General features: G+C 37.6%; 1 protein-coding gene across 1 annotated transcript in view; it reads right to left on the bottom strand.

The window, feature by feature from the left end:
- Nucleotides 1-823: 823 nt before the first annotated feature.
- COMMD10 (COMM domain containing 10) overlaps nt 824-24959 on the bottom strand; it is a 116027-nt gene continuing 91891 nt past the window's right edge. Inside the window, exons 6-7 of the mRNA XM_082497633.1 lie at nt 1972-2031; nt 824-1328 (exon numbers count right to left, since the gene is read on the bottom strand). Coding sequence (XP_082353759.1) covers nt 1290-1328; nt 1972-2031 — 99 coding nt within the window. The 3' untranslated portion in view covers nt 824-1289. The remainder of the gene's footprint in view (nt 1329-1971; nt 2032-24959) is intronic.

Genomic DNA, 24959 nt, shown 5'->3' with positions numbered 1-24959 from the left:
CAATCCCTAACAAAGCAACACAAAAAGCCCCAACCAACCTTCCAAAAGCAACAAAGCAAGAAATCTAGCATAAGAGGACCTTAACACCAGCTGTTCAAAACATACCTTTTGGCTATACTTATATCTAGCGTCATGAGCAAACAAACCTCAAAAGAAAACTGGCTGCTTGGCTATTAACCATCCCTGGTTTAGGCATCTGGAAGAAAAAAAAGCTTTGTTTAGGGAATCCCTTAAGGAGGAAGAAAAACAAGCGAATGCCAAAGATTTTTATTTCCTCTCACCTTCTATTAACCCGGAGTAGAGAGTTGTATACTGTGCCCATTATCAAGGCGTAGCAATGAAGCTGTCCATCGATGAACGGCAACAAACAAGAACTAAGATGACTTTTACCTTCTCATACTGTTCAGGAACCTCCATTCATCTGGAACTAATGTGTGGAAATAGGACTACCTTGGCCTTTAGGTCACTGTACTTTATTTCTTTGTGTTCAATGTAAAAACGGTGGTGGACAACATTAGGAAGTATTAACAAATAACTTTCAGAAATCTGATTTTCAGACTATTTCAGTGTCCTTTGTTATATACTCTGAGATTTCTTCCTCCAGTTACACACCATACTACTTAGATTCATTGGTATGCATGCAGTGCTAAGAAGCTGTATTTATTCTCAGTGCCAAAAGTAAACACTGAAATCAGTGACACTGTTGATTATTTAGACAAAAAAACCCAAAACCAAACCAAACTAAAAAAGAACAAAGATAATGAAATGAAGATAAAATAGCCCACAGTAAACCAACCCATTTTTAAATTCTGAATTTATTTTGACGAATTTGCAATACGCATTATCAATTATGTGAATAACAATTCAAAAGGATAGAGCTTTTATTATCTGTGTGTTTTCTTACTACTTTTATATTCCTTTTATGTCTAAAAAATAGATTTTATTCCTGGTCCCTCACAAGTATGCAAATTTCTACCACAATCAAGTAACACACATAACAAGACAAAAAAAAAATAATATTTCTGAAGCTGGGTAGCATTTTTTTTTTTTTTTCTACAAGTAAAGCCATTCTTCACAATTGCTCAGAAAATAACAGAAAGTCCATTAGAATGTTCAGACTCTTAACAAAGACTTTTGGCTAATGTTACTGGTCTAAAAAGGAGATAAGCCATATAATTTTACAGGAAGCAACCCACTGAATCCTTCAGCAAACACAGCTTGGCAATCTATCTTCAATTTAAAATAATGAGGTGGCAGGAGTGTGATGGAGAAATAAGTCTTCAAAAACATCACGTAAGGGAATCCAGCTGTGCTTGTATAGTTTCCAGCTATTTAAAGGAACAAAAAAGAGAGAAAAAACTCCACTCATAAAATGTTGTTTAGAAACATGCAAACAGAAAAAAAAAAAAAACACATTCCAGTATCTTCAACTACGCATACTAAATCTATTCACATAGCAATAAAAAAATCCTGTACTCATGAATATTTGTTTTTCCATGAAGCTATTAGAATTCATTGCTGCAGTTTAAATATTCAAATTTTAAAGAAACAGTTGTCTAAATACTGCCTTTTTTACATGCACAGATGTTTTGCTGTGAATTTCCAATGCATAATAACAAGGTAAAAAAATAATAGAGTTCATTCTGACTGGATTACGAGCCTGGCATTTCGACTGAAGACATAACACAAAGATGCTCTTCCCAGAGAGCTCCTCATTGTTAATGATGAGCTACTCCTCTCGATCTAACCACCAGGTATGCTTACAATGACCCAAGCCCTCCCTATTCCAAATTTGAATGCGCAGGCTCTTCTTGAAAATGCTTTATGTGATCAAACAAATCCAACAGTTTTAATTAAAGTTGGATCCATTTTCCTTCCAGTTTCATTAGATTTAATTCATACAGGCAACACTTCCTGCTGAGCAGCATAAGGTGTTTACAAAGAAACTATAGTATTGTAAATTCTACAGACCTTGTTATAGAATTCAAACAGCTCCTGATGACTAAATTCTACAAACACTTTCTTCAGGTTCTGTGAAGGAAAAAAAGAAAAAGAAAAAAAGAAGGAATAAGCATACTTTTTTTTCTTTTTGGTATTAATTCCAGTCATTCAGAACATGAGATTAAGCTACATGAAAGATAATGGTTGCAACAGTTATTTTTCCTTCCATTTACTACGATGTCCCCCATATATGCATATTACATTTCAGTGATGAATTCAATACTACAGGTACACCTATTCTCCTGCTGCAAAGAATAAAATACTCTACAAAAATTATTTTGTTACCTTATTTTTAAGTCAGATAAAAATGAAAGATTACATTCATCTTTCTCAGCAGTCCATCTAAGATCTGGTAAATACCATTACACAATGACAAAGTCAGTCGTGTGTTTGATAGAACTTGCACAGCTATTAATGTACTGCACCGGCACAGAGCTAATACTTCCATTCATTAATCTAACAGTTATGATCTTAGCATGCTGACACTGCTATAGGCATCTATGTGCAGATTCAGCCTAAGTTAACAATTAACGCAACAGCTTCAAAGCAGTGCTTAAACACTAAAAAAGCAAAATAACACAACTGATGGAAACTACTGTGGATAAAACAGACGGTGGTAATAATCCTCTGCACTCATGTGCTGATGTCTGCGGATATGGGGGTTAAATTAAAATTTCTGTCCTTCTTAACTCACTTGCAAGAAATAGGTAGTTTAATGCCTGCTACTTTCAATCACAGTGCAGATCTATCCAGAAAAGCTTTATTCCTTCTACTTCGCCTTGTCAATTTACTTCTGTTAAACCAAATGCCTATCGCTTACTGCATATTCTCTGTGTTGTTGCTAGACTTTCCAAGGCTTGGAGGCATTCGTGAGGATAACAGCTGCCCCTCCATAAACAGTAACAAGGCTCTGTGAAAACTGAATCTCTGGACACCTCTACTCACAAAATATTATCAGCGGAAATAACGCATACACGGTAATTTTGTTTAACTGGTACCAACTTCATGTACCACTTAAGTCAGTAGAAAAACACTTATTTATCAATTCAGCTTAAATAAGCAAGGATACTTTTGCACACAGACAACGCTGTGGGCCAGATTCTGCGTGCTCTCATACCAATGCAAGTCTCGATTTGAGTCAAACAATGCTGCTGAATTTGGCGCACCAAATGCTCACGAGCAGCAGAAGCCCTGGGAACTCAGGATAGGTATTGCCTGGTGCCTGCTCCTCAAAAGGAGCTGTAAGACACAGGAAAGGGATAAAATGACTGGGGCCAGCCTGTCTGGTGCAATTCCTCCTCCCCGCTCTGCAGAAAGAAGGATCCTTTCCAACAATTTCAGGAAGGCTACAAAAGCCTAGAAAAGGACCAGTGATTTGCATGAGAGACCAATCTTCCCCCTCTGGGAAGGAACAATGCAATTCTGGGAATCGTATGGTGAATACAAAATAAAACTACCAGGACAGCAGTTCTCTTTGCCATGACTCCAGCTGATCCTCCTTCCAAAGCACATAATGCCGTGACAGGGAAGTAAAAGCATTTTTAAAGGCTTTCTAACAGCTAAGAAACAAAGACAAAGCAAACAAGTGGTTTCTTCAGAAAAGAAAGGGGGTAGAGGAAAAGAAGAAAGATACACTAATAGCAAATGGATCTACCATTTCAGCCTGGATGTTTGTTTGGCGTTTGCTGTTCCAGAAGGATTCTGGTGTTTGAATGGAAGGAAGAAAAACTAAAAAGAGGACGTTCAGAATAAAAGGAAGATATCATATATCTTAAAGTTTATCAGTCACAATGAATAGTCAGGGTCATCTCTTGCATGGTTTCTGGCAGAAGAGTCTGATGGATTTCAATACGACGGTTTTGCAATGCCTCCAGAGAGGGGCAGCGGGTGTATGACACCTCCAACCACCAGATCGCATTTCTCCAAGCTCTATGTCTCATTCAAGATGGGCATCTTCTGGTACTGCTTCAGATCAGCAAGCAAAATCAACTTCTCTCTCTCACACACACACACACACAAAAAGAAATGCAAATCTTGTCGTCCATATTTTCCTCTAACTACATGAATTACTGTAAGTTATAAGATAGGGCATGCAAATGAAAAAAAGTGTGGTCCTTTTATTTCAGAATCTTTTTATACTAAAAAAAAATCACTATGCTTTATGAACAGGTTGATATATCTCTTCCCATTATTATTTAATAATCACAGTCTCATAACTAAGACAAAATTTATGTTGTGTTGTGGCAGGCAAATGTCTGTGGAGATCTAAAGAAAGCACGCCATGCTAGGCTATGTTTCTGATCTGGGGGTGGGGTGGGAGTGTCAATGGGAGAGAGGATATAACAACCTTTTATGAAATATGCTGTTTATCTGCACTTAATCCTCTGCTAAAACAGAATTGTATCTGTGTATAAAAACCTGGCACATCTACTACATCACTTCAGCAGAAAAGAGCGTGACAAAAAACTGCGCAGAAGTGTGGCACCAGTCAAAAATGTTATTTTTACAATATTAAATTTCTCATTAGTATAAGTCCCTTGAGGAAGGTATGAAACAATCACTGTTATGTGATCAGGAGTTCCTATGTAGACCACAAAAACATCATATCATAACTAGGTACCTACAAGAAAAAGCAACATCTGAGCAGGCTGATAGCCCCCCATTTTTAGCTGAGATATCCATTATTCATTATTTGCTTTATTCTGTGTGAACACAAACAATTGTAATTAAAACAATTTGTCACAGGACTAGCTTAGCATCCAGTTCGTTAATTACTCAGTAAAATATTATTAAAAATGACTATCTAGATAGAATATTGCTAAAGCCCCCATAGTAAGTAAATCCCTACCTACTTTATGGAATTTTGCTCAGATAAGGATACAAAATTACAAACTGCAATAATTTTTCAACCATAACTAAAATATAGGATCAAAAAAAAATCACTTTTAGCTTACTGACTTAATTAAATGTCACTGTGTGCAGATAGAGTCTCAGCCTATTTACGAAAAGTGCAGCTAAGCTGCCTTCTTTTATCTGCACATACAGGTTTTCAGATGTTGTCTCTGACCTAGTATGTGTTTCCCAGAACGTAAATAAGAAAACAGTAATTTGCTTGATGTCTAACTTGTTTCTTTCTTCTATCAAGTATATCTCTCCCTTTTCCTCTTTTTTGATAAACTTCCTCTCATTCCTCACCTTCACACTACTCTTTTCCTCATTTCTGGCATCTCATTTTCTCTTTGCTGTTATCATCTTCATGTGAAAGAAAACCAAACAGAGTAACCAGAAAACTAAACTGAATTTATTCCCACTGTCACACTCAGTCACTCTAATACTTTTTCTAATTACATACCAAACTGCGACGCTGTGGCAGTAAAAGTCCTATCTCCTACTTTTAACAGTTTTAGCCTTAGGGGTGACAGGTTCATAGCACCAGAGAAACGTGGCTGAAGATGTTATTCTTACGAAGAGAAAGAAATCTCTAAAATACTAAATGTACATTCTTTGGGTAGCTTTGAAAACGTGGAGGCAGGCTTTTTGTTTGATTCAATACCTAGTAAGAGTAGCAGCGACATTACTGGAGTGATACATTCAATGAGCTGAAGAGGTGATGTGCAGCATCTTCAAGCTAAATAAAGTTGCTGTTAAGTTCAATGTGCTCATCTGCTGTTAAACATGACAAAGCATTGCATTTACTACTGGAAAAGTCTGCATGAATTGCAGGTTCGCCCAAGACAAATCTTTAGATCACTCTGAATCCACTGCAAGGAATATGGTAATAAGTTTTCTGGCTTAACATATTTGGCCACATATCACTACTGAATGTATTTTTAAGTGTTAAAATTAAATTTTAGTGCCATTTTGCCTTTCCAGATCAAGATGGAATCTGATTTCATTCTACCTCTTCTCTCGCCCCAGAGTTGGATGAATTTACAATTTACAGCCTCCTGAGAACTGTGAAATTCTAGTAAGTTTAACTGATTAGGGTTGTTTTCTCCCCTTACCTATCTTCTCATTTATTGTCTGGTATCATTTTAAAAGACATAACAACTTCACCGTTCTCTAAAACAGCTGTTCAAAACCAAATTTCCTTTGGGAGGTGGGAGGGGGTGGGGAAGATGGGAGAGATGGGAAGGGAAAATGAAGATAAAAACTTCCTGCTATCCTATCCAAAACAGCCATTCTGAATGTATGGCTAATTCTACAAAATAGCCACAATCATTTACTATACACTTAGCTTACAACCACCAGCAAACAATCAGGCAAATATTTAGTTGAACATGATCATCAGCATAAAATGATGAAGATTCAACTACACAAGATGTAAAACAGCCTCCAATTTCCCATTGCTTCAGCTAACAATTTATTTTAAACATGAATACCTTCTTGCTGCAAAATGTTTCTGTGGAAACCATGCAAAAAATGTCTCCTTAAAATACTTCAGAAAGCAGAAGCAAATTCCTGGTTATAATCAAAGGATTTGGTTGGGTTTGTTTGTTTTTTTTTTTTTAATCTGGTGCTCTAGATACTTCTATTTTAATGACTACTGCAAAAGGCTTTATTACTGATGACAGAGTTTTGCAACCTTATTTATTGCCCATCTGTATTCCACATATTTAACTCCCCCACCCCAGGTATAAGCATAGAGCAAGGCACTAGGAGTTATAAATAAAAGGCAAACTTCTGTTTTTAAAGCTAACCTGAATATGAAAAATTGATATTGCTGTAATAGTTCTCAACTTCAACGTTGTAACTACTTTTACGACGTTGCAAAATAAATGCCAAGTATTCTGAAGCAAACAGATGGAGGGACAGGCTGGTTTGTATATCTAAATGTCTACTGATAATGATAATGTTCTATGACTGAGCACATGTAAAAAATTACAGTATATTCAGTGAAGTTTGTTAATAGTAACTAGCTGAAGCAACACAAATCCCAGTCTCCATATTCTAATATAATATTTAATACTATCTTGAGCCACACCTCAATTAGGTTTAAGAGAAGAGTATTTTCAAATTTGCTTTCCATTCTCCAATTTATTCCTACTAGATATCCTTAAAATCTCAGATATAATGGAAAGATATGGATAATTAAACTAATCTGTTTATGGCCAAATTCAGATGCATTCCTAAACAGACCCCAGATGATTCTTAGTAGCCTACATTTCCCTCTAGACCTATCAGCTTCTGTGCTACATCAATTCAGACTTCCTTTAAATTTCCTTGGACCCTGGAGAACTATGCATTTGCTTAGGCTCTTACAGATGGGAAGTTGCATCTCACAGAATTTATCATCAAGTTTAAGCTGCTTGGTCAGGAAGAAGAATTGTAGCATGGTAAGAAATGCAGATGCATTAAAACAGACGAGCATCACTTAAAAGCACACCCGTTCCTTAACTCTCAGCACATAAGAGACAGCAGTAATGACTTCTTTATATTCTTACAGCTGTAGATGGATATAATTCAGCTCAGGGATTCAGCAGAACACAGGGAGTTAAATACCAACTTATATATTCCTAATTACATGTCTTTAACATCATCAGAAAATGCAACCTTCAAACTTCATTCTTCCTCCAAACTTATTTCCATTTGCAACACCAAATAATTATTTTGTAGAGAAAGAAATGTCGTCGTTATGACAAAATTATATGCATTTTCAAGTCTCAGTGTGCAACTGCTATAAAACAGAACACCTTTCGTACTAACCCCCTCTTTTCCTGATCGATATGTTAACATTTAGTTTGTACATACACTGCATGCTACCTTTTAAAGTTGCATTTCTTTTTCATATAAGCTTAAGAATTTCAAATTCCCTGTGGTATTTAGGGAGATCAAAATCAGCAGCGTATTAAGGATGTCTTTCCCTCCCTTTGCAATGTATTTGTAAGCTCCCCACCTAAAGCTGTTTTGATTCCTGAGATCCAATCAACGTGTTACTGGAAATTGATGGTTTGGAGATACTGATAATCTTGTTCCATCATCTAAGCATGTTTTCATGGAGAGTCCCTACAATAAATTCATTGCCCAGTCTGGTAGAGAGCCAACAGACTCTGCAGGCATTTGGAGTCCTGACATACTTCCAAACAGCAATAAGAACCGTCAGTCATTTCCATTTTCACTCCTTTTGTCCCCTTCCATCCTCATGAAAACATCCATTACTGGCTGGATAGATAGCAAAGCTGGATGGATGGTGCAAAGCTACAGACAAGAAATGGGACACAACTAAAAAGACCACATAGGCTGGGAAGATCAGAGAGCACTAGAGACAGTCAGGACCCTTTCTTCACAGTAGGGGAGAAAAATTGCTTTTAAAATTGAGACAGTTGTCTGGAAACAAAGAACTACAGTTTTCACCTCAATGCACCTAGTCAGAGTAAATATCATCTTGCTAAAGACAAGGGAGATAGCAAGGCTTTTTTTTTTTCCCAACAGGCAGAGTGTTCCTTTGCCTTGAATGTACTAGGAATTTACACTCCTATAAATAACATAATTATGTTGGTTGGTCTTTTAACAATACTTTTGCATGGAAAACCTCTCAAAAAAAGAAATCTATAGTTGTGGAGTTGTTGCTTCTGTGCAAAGATTATGTTAAACACACTTTTACAAAAATATCACAGTGAACAAACATACTTTTGGGGAAAATAGGTGGTATATGTGTATCAGTGAATGTCTATCACAAGAAATGTTTAAAAGCGAGTCTTTTGTACTGATATGTCCCTTTATGATCTACATACAGAAAATGGCTCATAGAAGTTCTATTGAAAGGCTGACTTCCTTCTATGCCTGTTCTGTATTTTATATATACCTTCATATGCTCTTCCCTTCTTTGAAGACAACTCTACACAGTACAAGTTCATTATTGATTCCTCACTAGTCTCCACACAGGATCAGTTGCTAACAGTATAAAGCATCCATCTCCACAAATGTCTCACTGTAATTTCAGGATTCAATAGGAAAATGTGTAGGTATAATTCACAAATATAGTATCCAGGAAAAGATGTGTTTTAAAGTTGCTAAGTTTCATTCATTAATAGGCTGCCACACAATTACTAAGAATACCACTGATTAATCTAAAGAAAACAGGTCCTAATAATGACACCTTTCCCATTTCATCTCTTGTATAATTTTGCAAATTATACTGTAGTCCTCATACTGTAGAAAGCTCTCTGAATAAGCAACTGCCCTAAAAGTTTTAAAAAAATATACCCTTTCTTCCTATTAAATTTCCATGTATCAAATATGGAGAAAACAGTCTCTGGGAAAGCACGTACACCCTAATTGTTGCCTAGTGCTTATACAGTGTACAGTCTGTAACTAAAAGAATACATCTTTCTTCTTTAGTCAGAACTCTACTTTGATAACTAAATAATTTTATTCCCAAGAAGAAACTGAATTCTTTGTTCTTTCACATTTTGGCACAGCTTATTTGGCAAAGAAATTATGTTATTAAAAAAAAAAAACAAAAACAAAAAAAACGTTCACGGACACTGCAAGGAAAAACAAGGAGTTACAACTCTGGTTTCCTTTATTTCCACCAGGGCTACCATGTAAGTCTTCAAACTCCATGAAGACCAGCGAGTCCACACTTCTATGCTAAAAATATCTCATAACAAGACTGACACAATAGTCTTACATTCACCTTGAACGATACGGAATTCACTTTTCTTCTTATGGTTGTACTCGTAGAGGACTACTGCTGAAGAAACAGAGAGCCCAGCAGTAAGCATGCTGGCTGCAAAAATGCTTTCAAGCTTTTCTGACCTCACATGTTCTCTGATTTTGATCACAGCCAAATTAATTTTTTACAAAGCACACATGAAAAAGATGTCACCTAAGCATGGTTATGAAATATTTCCATTACTGTATGCAGAAAATAATCCAATTCTAGGAAGGTAACAGAACTGAGTGTAAATATTAAGTGCAACATTAGCCTAGCATTGGCATCTGAAAACTTAAGATTATGGACTCAAATGGCAAACATTGCAACTTGGATAAGTATCTTAGGACCTTGAAACTCAGCATCGAAGGCAGACTGAGATAGACTTGTATGTAAATATACAATGGTCCAAACCTCCCATAGCAAGGACAGCAGTTCAACAACATGCACAGAGTGTTTTAGGCAGCTTCTCACACAGCTTGCTTGTAGCTGACGCGATTAACACGGAGCTGAAAATCCTCTAAGTTCAAATTAGATACACACCTAATGTTGGATCAAGAAAGCTGGACTTAGAGAAAGCTCAAATTGTGACCCAAACAACTCCAGGAGCCACCCCCGCTTTGGTCTCAACTAAAAGCCAGACAAAACCTCCTGTGTCCAGGAGAAGAAACTTGGGTTACTGTCCTCTGCATCCACACCTAGAGCAACTGCTCCAACGGGAATTTTACGTGTGTATACACATAGATGAGGAACACTTTAAGAAGGCTTTAGATGAATGAAGGAAGGTGGCATATTTTGCAGCATTAGCTTCTGAGCCTACCTGGTTCAGTAAGATACTGCCACACTATATTGTTTTACCATGAAAGGCCTTTCTTCACCACCAGAAAACCTGAAAGTATCTATTGTTTCTACTGAGGCACAAGAAAGGAGGCTGGATAAAAGATGCCAGCAGTGAGAGGAAAGATCTAAGGAAGCTTAGATCCACGTAAAAATATACATAACTGATGTGAAAATATCCTTTCAAAAAAAGCGGCTTAAACATTTACAAAATGTCAAGATTAGATAATTTGTAAATTAGTTCTTTTGTTTGGGATGGGTCACTCAGAGTATCACCAATTTGTATTTCGTTAGAAGACAAGCAAAGATAAAATGTTTGGGGTTTTTTTCTGTGCTAAAGGGGTGTTAGAGGCTGTCAGCAAGCATATCTCTGATCTCCAGCCGGGTGCTTGCACACAAGTCTGGGCTGCTGAGAGAGACTGGAAAGCCATGTGGGAGGCAGGGATGTTAGCTAGCAGTCTAGTCCTCAGCAGGATAAAAGACAGAGAGCTCTTAGGGAATAAGACTGTTTGCAAAGCAATATATACATTCTTTTTTTTTTTCTTTATTAGGAAGTCACCTACTATTTTTACTGGATTCCAAGAAACAGGACAGAGGTACAGCTTTTGCTACAAAAAAAATCAATTTACAAATAAATGCCATACTCCTAGACAGTATCTCTTTCTTGCCAGCAGCAACTCAGCAAGGCCCTGAACCTGGGCTTCCAGTATGGATCAAGGACATACGGACGTTGGAGTGTGATGAAAAAGACATCGCCACCCCGACACAAGCAAACACCAACATTTCTCAGGCAACACAGCAGTGCAAAACTGGAAGAGGTCTTTAAAAGCAAAGTTGCTCAAATTAGACAAAAAAAGCTTTCCCTTTTTACAAGGATTAAAAAAAAAAAGACTGGGTGGTCTTTTCTGACTATGACAGCAAAATGAAGAGGAATGTGGAAACAACCACTTATTCTGAAGCAATCCACCAGCAACTTTTCTTTCTCAGTTTATTGCTGAAGGTTACAGATGTTCTAACGATGCAAAAATTAGCTATTTTGGATTTTAGACAATGTAATTTCAGTGATCCTGCTTTGTTACTTTTACTGTAAAGTTATTTAAAGCTTGATGCAGTGGTGTGGTGTGAATTCTCACTGCTTACACGGAAAACTGGACAGAGTGCTAAGGACAGAAAGTACTACAAGTGCTGTGTAAGTGTTTTCACATACAGTGAAGATGAAATCAGAACACTCACCCACAGTTTCTTTCAAAGCCAAAATATGAATATAAGTATATAGGTAATAAGCTCTCAGGGAAGAAAACCCCCAACTTTTGGCTAACATAAGCAATTTGAAAGAGGGTGTCAAACCCCTTTTTCTTTTCTTCAAGTCCTAGTGCTATTGAATTACAGTTCATAAAGGTTGCTTCAAAAAAGAGTGAGCAATGTGAAGGAATACAGTACTATATTTGGATTATTCTACAGATGGCTGGAGTACAATGCAATACTCAGGCCAGCTGCAGTGGTTTCAGTGAGCATCAAAACCAAGACACTTTTGATGTTTTTCTCTCTCAAAAAAATATCTGTTTAGCTCCAAAGTAATTACATTTCCTCTTTCAAGCCAGCACTGCATGATGCAAAACTAAAATAGTAAAGCAAGGAATAAAAAGTGATATTATATGCTGTAATCTTTTCATAAAGACAGAAATCAAATTAATATTTAAACTATGCTTAAAGTCTTTAATATTTTAACCTTTTTAACATACGTGTTCTTCAAAAAAGAAAATGGAAAAATAAGGTGTTACAGGTCAGTTTGCAAATGGTATTTTGTCTGTATGAATGATTTTATACTGATGTTTAAACCTATGTTTAAGACAGTAGTCACTTAAGTGAGTTCCAAAAAAATAACGAAAGCTTATGATTTGTTTAATGTGTTGTCTACACTGATTATAACACAGATTAAAAGTGTAATATATGGGTTATTTACCGATACTTAGATTTGCAATCTAAGAAGTTATGAAATAACTTATTAGGTTATTTACAATAACCTAACGTGTTTTCAGACTTTTCTTACATGTCCTCTTATATATGGAAAGAACACTAAGAATATATTTGCTGACTACCAAAGGTTTTAAATTTAAAAGAATAATAAACAAAGGGAATAGTTTTCTCTTGAAATGGTATTTATAGGCTACTACGGAAAGGATTCTAACACAATTTTCTCCTCTTTTTAGTCATAAGAAGGTTTTCAACATGCATACTATTCCCCACAACATTCTTACCTCTAAATTGAAGGGATATGGATTTGATGGATGGACTGGTAGTTAGGTAAGGAACTGGCTGGATGGCAACAGCCAAAGAGTTACAATCAATGTCTCAATGTCAAAGTTGAACCCAGTAATGAATGGGGTCCCTCAAGGGTCCACACTAGGACTAGCACTATTTATATCTTTGTTATTGTCTTCATTAATGACACAAATAATGGGACTGAGTGCACCTTCAGCAAGTTTGGCGACAACACCAAGCTGAGTGGTGGGGTTGACATGCCTGAGGGATGCAGTGCCATCCAGAGGGACCTTGACAGGCTTGAGGAGTGGGCCCATGTGAACCTCATGACGCTCAACATGGCAAAGGGAAAGGTCCTGCTCCCAGCTCAGGGCAATTCCCAGCATCCACACAGATGGGAGATGAAGGGATTGAGAGCAGTCCTGCAGAGAAGGACTTGGGGATACTGGCAGATGAAAAATTGGATGTGAGCCAGCAATGTGCTCTTGCAGCCCAGAAAGCTGGCTGTATCCTGGGCAGCATCAAAAGAAGTGTGGCCAGCAGGTTGAGGGAGGTGATTCTCCCTCTCTACTCCACTCTGGTGAGACCGCACCTGGAGTACTGCGTCCAGCTCTGGGAAAACCTGGACCTGTTGGAGCAGGTCCAGAAAAGGGCCATGAAAATGATGCAAGGGCTGGAACACCTCTCCTATGAAGAAAAGCTGAAAGAGTTGGGGTTGTTCTGCCTGGAGAAGAGAAGGCTCCGGGGAGACCTTATTGTAGCTATTCAATACTTACAGGAGGCTCGTAAGAAAGATGGAGAGAGACTTTTTGCCAGGGTCTGTAGCGAGAGGACAAGGGGCAATGGTTTTAAACTGAAGGAGGGTAGATTTAGGTTGGACATAAGGAAGAGGTTTCTTACAATGAAGGTGGTGAGACACTGGGACAGGTTTCCCAGCAAAGTTGTGGATGCCCCATCATTGAAAGTGTTCAAGGTGAGGTTGGATGGGGCTTTGAGCAAAGCGATCTAGTGACAGATGTCCCTGCCCATGGCAGTGGGGTTGGACTAGGTTATCTTTAAAGGCTCCTTTCAACCCAAACCATTCCATGATTCAAAGATACATATCTTCTTAGCATGGAACATTATTTTACAGACAAAAATACATTTTAATACTTGTAGTACAACATCCAGACAAATTAGAATGATGTCAGTTGATAACCAAAATAGCTTGGTTTTAATACTGACTTTCAATACATTCAACACCCAGATTTTCTCTTAAGATATAAGTAATGAGCTGACAGCAAAGGGAACAATGAAGGAGAATGATATGGAGGTACGGTATGTTAAAAAAATTGTTTTCTAACCTGACATAATGACACATACAATGTTACACATATAAATGCAGTTTTTACATACATTGGGGAGTTTAGCTTAAACAGAAAGAAGAGTATGATGGTGAAGAGTACCACCAGGGCACTGTTAATAGCTGCTTCCCCACTGGCTAAATAAGACTGTTAAGTCTGGCTTTCTTTCATACAACAGAAATATTTTCCAACACTCTCAGGGGAAACTTACCTATCTTGAACCCACTGTACATTTTTGTTATGCACCTTTAGGGTATGACTATTCACGTACAGTAAACTGCTTTGTCTTTTATCTTCACAATCCACATACTCTTCTATCTAAAGGAAGCTTCTGTGTTTTTTTGTACTTTTTTCCTAAGAAAAATGAGGAAGTAAGGGGGACCAAACTATCTCAAGTTCAAATTAAGCATACATCAGAGACAAAATGGAGAGTCTAGACTTAGTTGATTTCCTCACATTTAGTACCAAGGCAGTGCTCTAACTGCATTCAGTATGCCAAACTGTGCACTAACCAGCAGAAAAATGAACTGGGAAAACAAATGGTTGACAGACGAACTGATGAACCAGAGAGATACCCTGATTAACCTGGTCAGGTACTCAGCTGAGGCCTCAGGGTGACAGCAGTCTTATGAAAAAGCAGATTAAGAGTATCCGCACTCTCTTACTGGTGAGTGACAGAACAAACAGCTGAATACACACTAAAGGGAGATGCCATTAGATTCCAGGCATGAGAAAAGTTTCGTGACTGCTCAAAAGAGAGTAATTCCACAGCCCTATGCAGAGAAATGAATCACCAAAATTGCAAACCAGTTGCCTTAATGAGCACAAACAGTCTAATATGCTTGGGATCATTATTATAAAAGGATTAAAGCTATTGTCTAGGAGAATCAATTCTACTTGGATTGCTTTGTTTATCTTGGAGATAAACAGATTAACTTGTTTGCAACCATAAACTAGCCAGAACTCTGGTAGCCAGGCAAAGGCAGTGTGGGATCAGAGGGTGTCTAAGTAATATGTAGATCCAACAGTTATTTTGACAGTTGGCGATCCAGCTCTCAAACTGACAAATGCAGTACTTGAGGTTTTGCGGCACTGATTTTGCTAAAGCTGAAGCCTACCGAGACACTAAAATCTAAAATGTTAGAGTGCAGCCTGAGACGGCAAGAGGAATGACCAACTGAATAAACTCCATCTTCATATCAGCAAGAACTTTGGTAAATATACAAACTGAGTTTTTGTATTTGAACTGAAATGTATCTCCAGGAATTGTTCATGTTTTCTGTGCATTGAAAGTATTGAAATGTGAAAGTAAACACATGGGAGGTCAAAAGCTGCGAGCTTTTCAACAATAACTACGCTTGAATGAATGGAAGCTTTAGGATACCGAAGATCCAGAAAGACTTTCCATTCCTTTTTTCTTTGGGAACTAACACTTTTTCTTTCTGAACTTCTGAAATATATCCTTCAATAGTTCTACATGCAAGACAAAAGACTTCTTGTCTTAAAACATATACCATCCTATGAGAACAGAGAATTTACCTCCGTTAGCAAGAAGACAAGGTGAAGTGACTTTCCTCTGCTCAGCACTCGTGAGGCTTCACTGGAGACACTGCATCCAGTCCTGAACACCCCCAGTACAGGGCAGACTTTAAGAAACTGAGAGGAGTCCAGCAGCATCTGTATGGTTATCATCTGGGTGCACCACATGTGAAGAGATACTAGGAGAGGTTGGTTTGCTTACTTTGACAAAGGGCTGAGAATGGGGAATCTAATTGTAGTCCTATCTGTAACAGTTTTAGCATTAAATTGCACCTCTGTGACAGGTGATTTTAGTTTATCTTGTTAAAGATTACAGAACTTATCTGTTTAGACAGCCCACCTCATAACAAAGAATGATATTTGGTAATAAATAATAACCCTCCGTTAGATGAAAGTTGATAAGGAACACAATTTCAATCCATCCGTGAGGATTCAATTTCTCTGAATATTTTTAGCAGGGAGTTGACCCAAATGTAATACCTAGATTGGATGATCAGCAGTGACAGTAGCCAGAAAGATGATCTAGATAGCTTGGTAGTAGGCCAGTAAAATTTGTAAGTGACAAGGCTGTTGAATGGTCTGTCTTGGGATCCAAAGATTTTGCTGACCTCTTCCTTGTCTATCACCACCAGTTTAAAAGTGCTGCAAGTGGAGTCTGATTAGTGACTTTTAAACAACGCAAAAGTATTCCAGCACAATCTCCAATCGCTCTGAAACTTTTAAAAAGAGTATAAAACATCCATAAAGAGCAAGACAGGACTGAATAACCAAAGGGTCTGAAGCTCTTGGATAAAAAATTGCTGCTATTAGTCAGTTACGCCTCTAGACCCTACCATTCAGAGCATCACCTAGCCATAGGGCTCATAGTGTAGAACCAAAACGCTAGTCCAATAATACAAGGTGTTAGATTAACTTCAACTGTTAAAATGCGTTTAATAGAAAGTCAATAGGTTAATTTTGCATCAGTGGTTGCATAGCCCATCCTCTCAGAATAAAGACAGCATAATAAACACAAGGCTGGCATAAACTCTCTATCAGTTGCATATATTCTAGATAATGTGACAGAATGGCAATCATGTACCCAGGATTACAATTCTTCTGCGAGCAATCCAGTAGTGAAGAGATACAGTATTAATGACTGTGAAATCATGCCTAGACTGCATGGCGTAAACTTATTTATGAAAGCATGGCATTAGCCTTAATTTCTTCTCCAGGTACTGACTGGCTGTGAATTGAACTGAAAATGCTATTTACAGGCCAGTATGTGGCAATATTTCCAAGCAAACAAGAGACTGAAGAGGTGAAGATAAATATCAAAATGGGTCTATAAATTACCTTGCTGAAAGCTCTTACCCAAAAGCTCCCTGGAATATTTCACTACTGTGAAGCCATACCACAAGGAATCTCATAGGGTATTATTCAGACGATAATAATAATAGCTACTAGAAAATGCTGCATTTTCTACACTTCTGTTTAATGCAGCATGGCATCATCTCCTTAGTAGTTGCATTTTCCTGTATAATGCATTTTGCTAACGCTGTGTTTACAGAAACCAAGACACATTAAACATTGACAGAGATCCACATTCAAACCCTACACAAATTCATGAAATTTTAAGACAATTTACATTGGTTACTTCATAAAATCCCAGCATCCCACTGCTTCTAGTCGCTGAATACAAAACCCTCCTAAATTCACTCCAGCTGAATGACTACAGTTGAAAGTGCAAAACAATGCAAGAATTTGAAAACAAAATATAGCTTTGTCACAATCCTGACCACAGTGTTTCAAATATGCAATGGTTTCATAGCCTAGAAAATGTGTGAACCCCACCGTGACTGAGGATTACAAAGAAAGTAAGTAGTTCACACTGATCAGAAATCAGCGCAGACCTTGGAAAAGATAAACCTCAGGATCAAGACCCTGCAACAGTGGCTGCTGTCCAGCCCTGCCATCACTCTGTTCTATGAGCCAGGAGGAAAAGTAGTCCTCTTTCACCAACCCTGTAATCCCCAGTTAGGTGATACCTAGGCTTCGATAACAGCCCGTCCCTGCATTTCTAAACTATGTTGGCAGCTGTGTGAAATGAGGTAGGGGGTCTCAGTCATAACCCACAGCATGCAGAAAAAAAGCAACTGAAGTTAGTGTGTTTTATTGGTCTGAACCCTTAATCGGTGAGAAATAAACTACTCACTCATCCAAAGAGTCTTAGTACATCCAAGACAGAATCTTAGTACAGGAAACAACCACTGCTCTTCCATACCTGTTTGAAGAGCAGGACATGAAGAGAAGTGTGGACTTGTTATGTATTAGGAAAAACTGAACTGCAAAATAACAATGTGTAATACTGGAAAGGTGGAATAGAGACCTTCCTTACAGCAAGAAAAGCTTATTGCTTCCTTATTGCAAGGGACTGACAATGGCAGATATCACCACCAGATTTTTCTCTACTGTTGAAAAGGCATTTTGATGGGCCAAGATTAAGTCCATATATTAAAAAAATACACCCACATTCAGCTTATTCCTACTGAATACAGATTTGACCAGAGTGGTTCACTAGTACCGTAGAGACATTAAAAAAAAAGACAGATTTTCAAAAAAGTTAAATACAGATGTTATGTTTTGCAGTGATAAAAACATTCTGCTCCATGAACGCAATAAATTTATTTAATGCCTTCAACTAAGTAAACAAATTTTAAGCATCTATAGAACTCTCATTCACTTGATGTTAAAGACTCAAAGTATGCCCAATATTTTTAGCAGCATAGCTACTTTCCAGTGAACTGCAATGAACACTTTATTATTTGGGCTTTTTTGTAGCTGCTTTTCAGTGAATTGCAGTGACCATATTATTACTTGGGCTTTTAAATTTCTTTCTTTTTTGGTCCCCTATCAGGAAGTCTATTGATGCTATATTAGAAATAGTTCCTTCCACACTACCATAATGTAGAAAATATAATATCAAAGGAAAAAACTTGTCCTAAAACCTGTGGGTAAATATTACATGCATATATGCAACATTCATTATTTAAAATCTTGTGTTCTGTCATTTTAAACTCTTTTTTTTTTTTTTTCAATTTGAGCTCAGACAGGAAAAAGGCACCTGAAATAAACTGATTTTATAGATTTTTCTTTTTAATAAAAATGAAACACACTCGTGGGCATACGCGCTTTAAATGCTTAGCACAAAATAATTTTATTATGGTTCAGATAGATTTCCATGGACAAAAGGGAGGAATGGAACAGGAGAAACGTAAGATGTTTTAATGCATGCATTGAATTACTCCTACATCAGTGTAGATTAAAAGAACTACAGCAGTAAATGGAAGTCTATAAAAATATATATATTTGAGTTTTTCAGCATCCCTGAGAATTTACCAAATTTATACTACCTTTGTTTGCAAGGTTGTGCATCATCTACAGCACAGGATGAAATTAGATTGGCTATACAGCCTAATTCTTTCTTGATACATTTACCTAGCCACAGCTCCGATGTTCAGTTATCCCTTCGCTGAAAGATGAAATGGCTTGCAAACGCTTCTGCTGACTTCATTTTCCTCTTGATCCTCAACACTAAAACCTGAAGTTTTAAAAGTGGTATTTCTGAAAAAGCTTAGGAGACTGTAAGAATGGTATTGCCTCATACATAATTTCATAGCAGCAATTTCTATTTTTTTATTAGGAGTAAAGTGCAGATTTGTATAAATGAGTGGTAAATTCAGTTCCCTCATGTTGCAGTGAAGAGCAGTAACAGCTTGACTCTTGAGATATTTTTATTTATTTTCAATACAAGATTGGACATGTTTTGCATGAGAGATGATCTAAATTTCTACACTTCCTGGGTTCTACTTTCACACTCCAATAGAAAATGTATAAATCCCACAAAGTAATATTTTCTTATGGCCCTTCTTAAAAAAATAAAAAGACACACCTACAATATAAAAATATTTCTATCAAAGAATTAAGGTCTGAAATCTCATTTGAAAATTACTCTTTTTTCAAAAAACCTAATTAATTAACATGCAGGTTTTTAGGCAAATCCATCTGTCCATTCCAAAAGACAATTAATAACTTTGCCCAGAGTATTAAATCTTACATGGCCACAGAAGTACTGACACTTAATTCAATACTGTACCATCTTGCTAGAGGGAAAATGTAGAGTAGCTCTTTTGTAAACCCTGTTAAAAATGTATGAGATATTTTTCATTTTGGAAAATTTAATTTTTTAATCCATAACCCTTAAATGTCATGCACATTAAAAACCAACACACATTCTAAACAAAGCAGGTCAGAAGCAGGCAGCATATATTAATAACAATGGGGATATTAGCATGGAATCAGAATGCCAGTCTTAACACGAGTAGGTCACATGTCTGTACAGCGAGCTGACTGACAATATGAATGTTCTCAATATGCAAACCTTTTGTCCCAAACTATGTTTGTGGCAATTGTGACGCAGATGTTTTATGCAGTCACAAGAAAATAAGTGGCATTATTTTTAAAACACATACCTGTATTTGGTTTTGCCCAAGAGGAAGAACTGGCAGAGGACAGAACAATAAATTATATGGGGAAAAAATTACGACTAAAGAAATCTAAGATACAAAATGCTATTTTTTCCTCTGTTACAAATGACTTCATAAGAGACTTTAAAGCATGCCATAGGAATATCTAGTACTGCCATGGAAGTCAGAGATACAACCTCGGAGAGAGAAGCTATTTTCTGTTGCCAAACCACAAAATCAAAGGATCTGGAAAACACGGGCATATTTAATGCTAGACTCTGCTCCTAATCCAAGGAGATCCCAAAGCCACAGTCATGCTCCCTTTAAAAACTTACTTCTAAAATTTGAAAGCACCTCAGCACTCCAGAAAGAAGCACCTTTTGTCATGCTCTGCTATCCATAACTTCAACTACATTTATATTCCATCAATTTCAATCGGTAACCTCTCTTCAGGCTTTCTCTTCTCCCTTCATCTGTTTGCAGGCAAGTACTTCAAACACTTGGGATTGCTGTCAAAGGTCCCTGAAACTGCGTCTTGCAACAGGGTGTCTGGCGTTCAGAAGTCATCAACCATTAAGACATTTTTAGCAAATCTAACTACAGTATGGAAAGAATACTTTCATGTGTGTCTGTTTAACTGACTAAATAAACTTGAAAATACACTTCTTGTCACTACAATTTTTGCTTAGCGTTAAAGTAATAGACCCTACTGGCCCTTCAGTTTAAATCTACCACAAAACACAAAACCTGACAAATTCTCAAGCAAGTCATACAATGAATAAAACACCAGCAATTATGGAACAGAGATCTGGAATGAGAGAGGTAGCGGAAATGAGTAGGCAAAGCTTCCTTTAAAAGATAGTTAGCTTTCTAGCTAAAAAAAGAATATCTAATTTTCAGATTTCTTCTGTTTCACTGTTAACAGTCTGAAACTGATGACTTTAGAGTTAGCAGTGTATGTGCATCCCCATTAGACACCCACCCAGACTCCAACTGGATTTCTTGAGCCTTATGTGGGTTTATCTGTCTAATAACTCTCAACAGACCGCTGTTCACAGCCTGTCCCATCTCCCCTTAAGCCCACGTGAAATGTTTGCACCCACATTTTTGGGCAAGGCTTTCCAAAAGATTATTACTTCTTACGCGAACATATCAACAGTTCAGCTTCAATTAAAAAAACCACATCCTGACATATCAACTCCCTTTATAAAGTTAGTGTGAGTCAATGACAGTTGTACTGCTAATCTTAGTAAATGCCTTCCTTCCGTCTGTTAATTGTCATGCTATTGTCAAATTGAAGGGAGTATATTAAGGTGCTACTTAAAGGTTATACTACATTTTACCCACTCAGCTTTAGAAAAGCGTATTTTCTAATGCAATAATAAGGGATTTGCTGTAACTGCCAAAGCACCTTATCCATTAGTTCATTATTTCTCCACCTTTAGTCCAGCTTCTCTCTATTGAAGAATCCAGTTTTCTCTCTACGCACAGAACTCATGGTTTGAGTCGTCAACTTCCCTTCAGAAAACAGAAGATGCTTAACTCCAGGAACAGGCAAAATATTACTTTAGAATGGAACCAAACTTTAGAAAAGTATGATTTCCTGCTTTTTAGCTGCAATCAATATACAATTATTAAAAGTAACAACCACATGTTGATTAAAAAAAATAATTATTATGAAATTACATTGGTAACGAAAGAGAATTACTGCTCACCATCAACCAGCTTGCAAACATCCATTATTTTCTTAATTATTTTTTCATCACCTGGATAATTCCTTCAATTTTGGATTCCCATTCCTAAAGCTGAAACCTCCCTTTTTCACAAAAAGGTTGTTGTGCCTTATAGTTAGGAATTTCAGAACATTACATTATTTTTAAGCAAACACAATTAAAAAGCACAATAACTGATTCAATTACAGTTTCTCCAGAGTAAGTACATACTATTTATTTTACACCTACACTTTGCAAATATAAGAACCCAACAATTCCTTTTTCTATCAAATAATGGATAATAACATGTTAACTATTAATAAACTTATTACTAATTATTAAATTTATAGTAAAAATAATAAATTTAAGTAGCAGCAGGACTCACTACTAAAAATCACAGTGAGACTGCAGAAAGAATGTAATAGATCTTTTTTTTTTTTGCTGCCAAAGCACCTACTCCCTCTCTAGATAGTAAAATATTCTGCCCTCCTTGTGCAAAACCCTTATGCAAGGTTATCACTTCAATGCATCTGCTTAGTCTCTTATTTCATAAAAACGCAGCCTGTCGCTCTACAGTAGAAACCTCCCAGCAACCTGGTACAAAAAAATTGGACTGTGTCTAAACATGTCTAAATACTCTTCAAAAGTTCGTACGCCTTTACGTGACAGCATATTAAGTTAACGTGAAAAGGATTTCCATCAAGCCAGATCTGGTAAAGACTTACAATAGTTGCCAACTGTTTAACAGCTTATGTTATAAGAACAGCTGATTTCTATGTATACACAACTGGTTAGAGCTGCACAATTCAGAACTGTTCAGCTGACATATTTTTATCCATAAAGAGCAAACCAGGTAACGTGAGTAAACTTCTCAAATCCATGAAGAATGCAGACTTTTTGGCAGAATGTAGATGTTACATTCTCATAATAGCTTAGTCTCTTCTAATCATTGCAAAGTTGATACACTACCATGTGCTGGAAGTAATGTAACCTAGCCACCCCAAAACTAAATGTACCACAGATTGTTTTTCTTTCCTCTACCAACACTTGAGGGAGAAATTTTTCAATAATAAAGCAACAACCTCTCTGAATTTAGCAAGTAAATTTATATTTATTGAAAGCAAAATATAAGTATTTAATCCATACAGAGCATTAATACCCATTAAATTGCCTTAAGTTTTTAACATCATCAAGGACACTTTATTATTGGGTTTGAGGTTTTTTGGTTGTTTTTTTTTTGTTTGTTTGTTTCAGGTCATGAGCACCTAAAACTTTATCTAAAGGACAAATGAGTAGACTATGTAAATTTCTTAATCTTAGTTGGAGTTTATAGTAAACTAAACAAGAATAATATTTAATCATTCATAGATGTTAACTTTTAAATCCAGTTTTATTTACTTTGTAACATTGTATCTTTTTCCCCATCACAAGCAATGTGATGTGTATCGGTAAGGCTATGTAAAAATTCTAATTAAGAAAAAAGAAACATTTCCATTGCCTTTAACAGAATTCTGTGATTTTGGTCTGCAATTGTATTAACATCACTCCTACTCACTAAACTATTTTAATAAAGGCATACACTGGACTTCGGTCCACTGCTTTTTGATAGAGAGAAACAATAGGGAAGATTGTCATGCCTGACAAATTTGGTGGCCTTCTACGAAGGGGTTACAATGGAAGTGGACAAGGGAAGATCAACTGATGACATCCACTTGGACTTGTGCAAAGCATTTGACACTGTCCCACACGATATCCTGGTCTCTAAATTGAAGAGACATGGATTCGACAAATGGACCACTCGGTGGATAAAGAACTGGCTGCATGGTAGCACTCAAAGAGTTACGGTCAATGGCTCGATGTCCAAGCGGAGAGCAGTGACAAGTTGCGTTCCTCAGGGGTCAGTACTGGGGCCTGTACTGTTCAACGTCTTTGTCAGCAACATGGACAGTGGGGTCAAGTGCACCCTCAGCAAGTTTGCCAATGATACCAAGCTGTTTGGCAAGGTAGGCACGCTGGAGGGGAGGGATGCCATCCAGAGGGACCTGGACAGGCTGCAGAGGTGGGCCCATGCCATCCTCATGCAGTTCAACAAGACCAAGTGCAAGGTCCTACATCTGGGTCAGGGCAATCCCAAGCACAAATACAGGCTCGGCGGGGAATGGCTGGAGAGCAGCCCTGAGGAGAAGGACCTGGGTGTGCTGATTGACGAGAAGCTCAACATGAGCCAGCAGTGTGCGATTGCAGCCCAGAAGGCCAACTGTATCCTGGGCTGCTTCAGAAGTGTGGCCAGCAGGTCAAAGGAGGGGATTCTTCCTCTCTACTCCACTCTCGTGAGACCCCACCTGGAGTACTGCATTCAGCTCTGGAGTCCCCAACATAAGAAAGACATGGACAACCTGCTGGACTGTGTCCAAAAGAGAGCCATGAGCATGATCTGAGGGCTGGAGCACCTCTCCTATGAGGAGAGACTGAATGAGTTGGGGCTGTTCAGCCTGGAGAAGAGAAGGCTCCAAGGAGATCTTATTGTGGCCTTCCAGTACCTAAAGGGGGCCTACAGGAGAGCTGGGGAAGGACTTTTTACTAGGCCATGTAGTGATAGGATGAGGTGGAATGGCTTTAAACTGGAAGAGGGCAGGTTCAGATTGAACATTAGGAAGAAGTTTTTCACTCTGAGGGTGGTAAGGCACTGGAACGGGTTGCCCAGAGAGGTTGTTGAGGCCCCATCCCTGGAGGTGTTCAAGGCCTTGGGCAACCTGGTCCAGTGGGAGGTGACCCTGCCTATGGCAGGGGGGTTGGAACTCGATGATCTTCAAGGTCCTTTCCAATCTAAACCATTCTACGATTCTATGATTGTTATTCTCCTAATATGAAAAAAAGACAAGAACACTATGAAACCTTAATTTGCTCTAATGACTAGATGAATCTTGAGTCATAAAATAACACACAATGTTTAAGTTTAATGTTCTGCAGGAAAGCATACTGTGTATAGCAGGAGAGAAAAGAGACATGAAAGAGGAAAAAAGTCTACAAGATACATTTTCTACGTATAGGGAAATATTTAAAGATGCTCAAAGTGATCTTCTCTCCCTGTGTATCTGTCACA

The sequence above is a fragment of the Vanellus vanellus genome, assembly GCF_965231255.1.
Source record: "Vanellus vanellus genome assembly, chromosome: Z".
In the NCBI taxonomy this organism is placed as follows: Eukaryota; Metazoa; Chordata; class Aves; order Charadriiformes; family Charadriidae; genus Vanellus; species Vanellus vanellus.
This window is presented reverse-complemented; position numbering and strand designations above follow the sequence as displayed.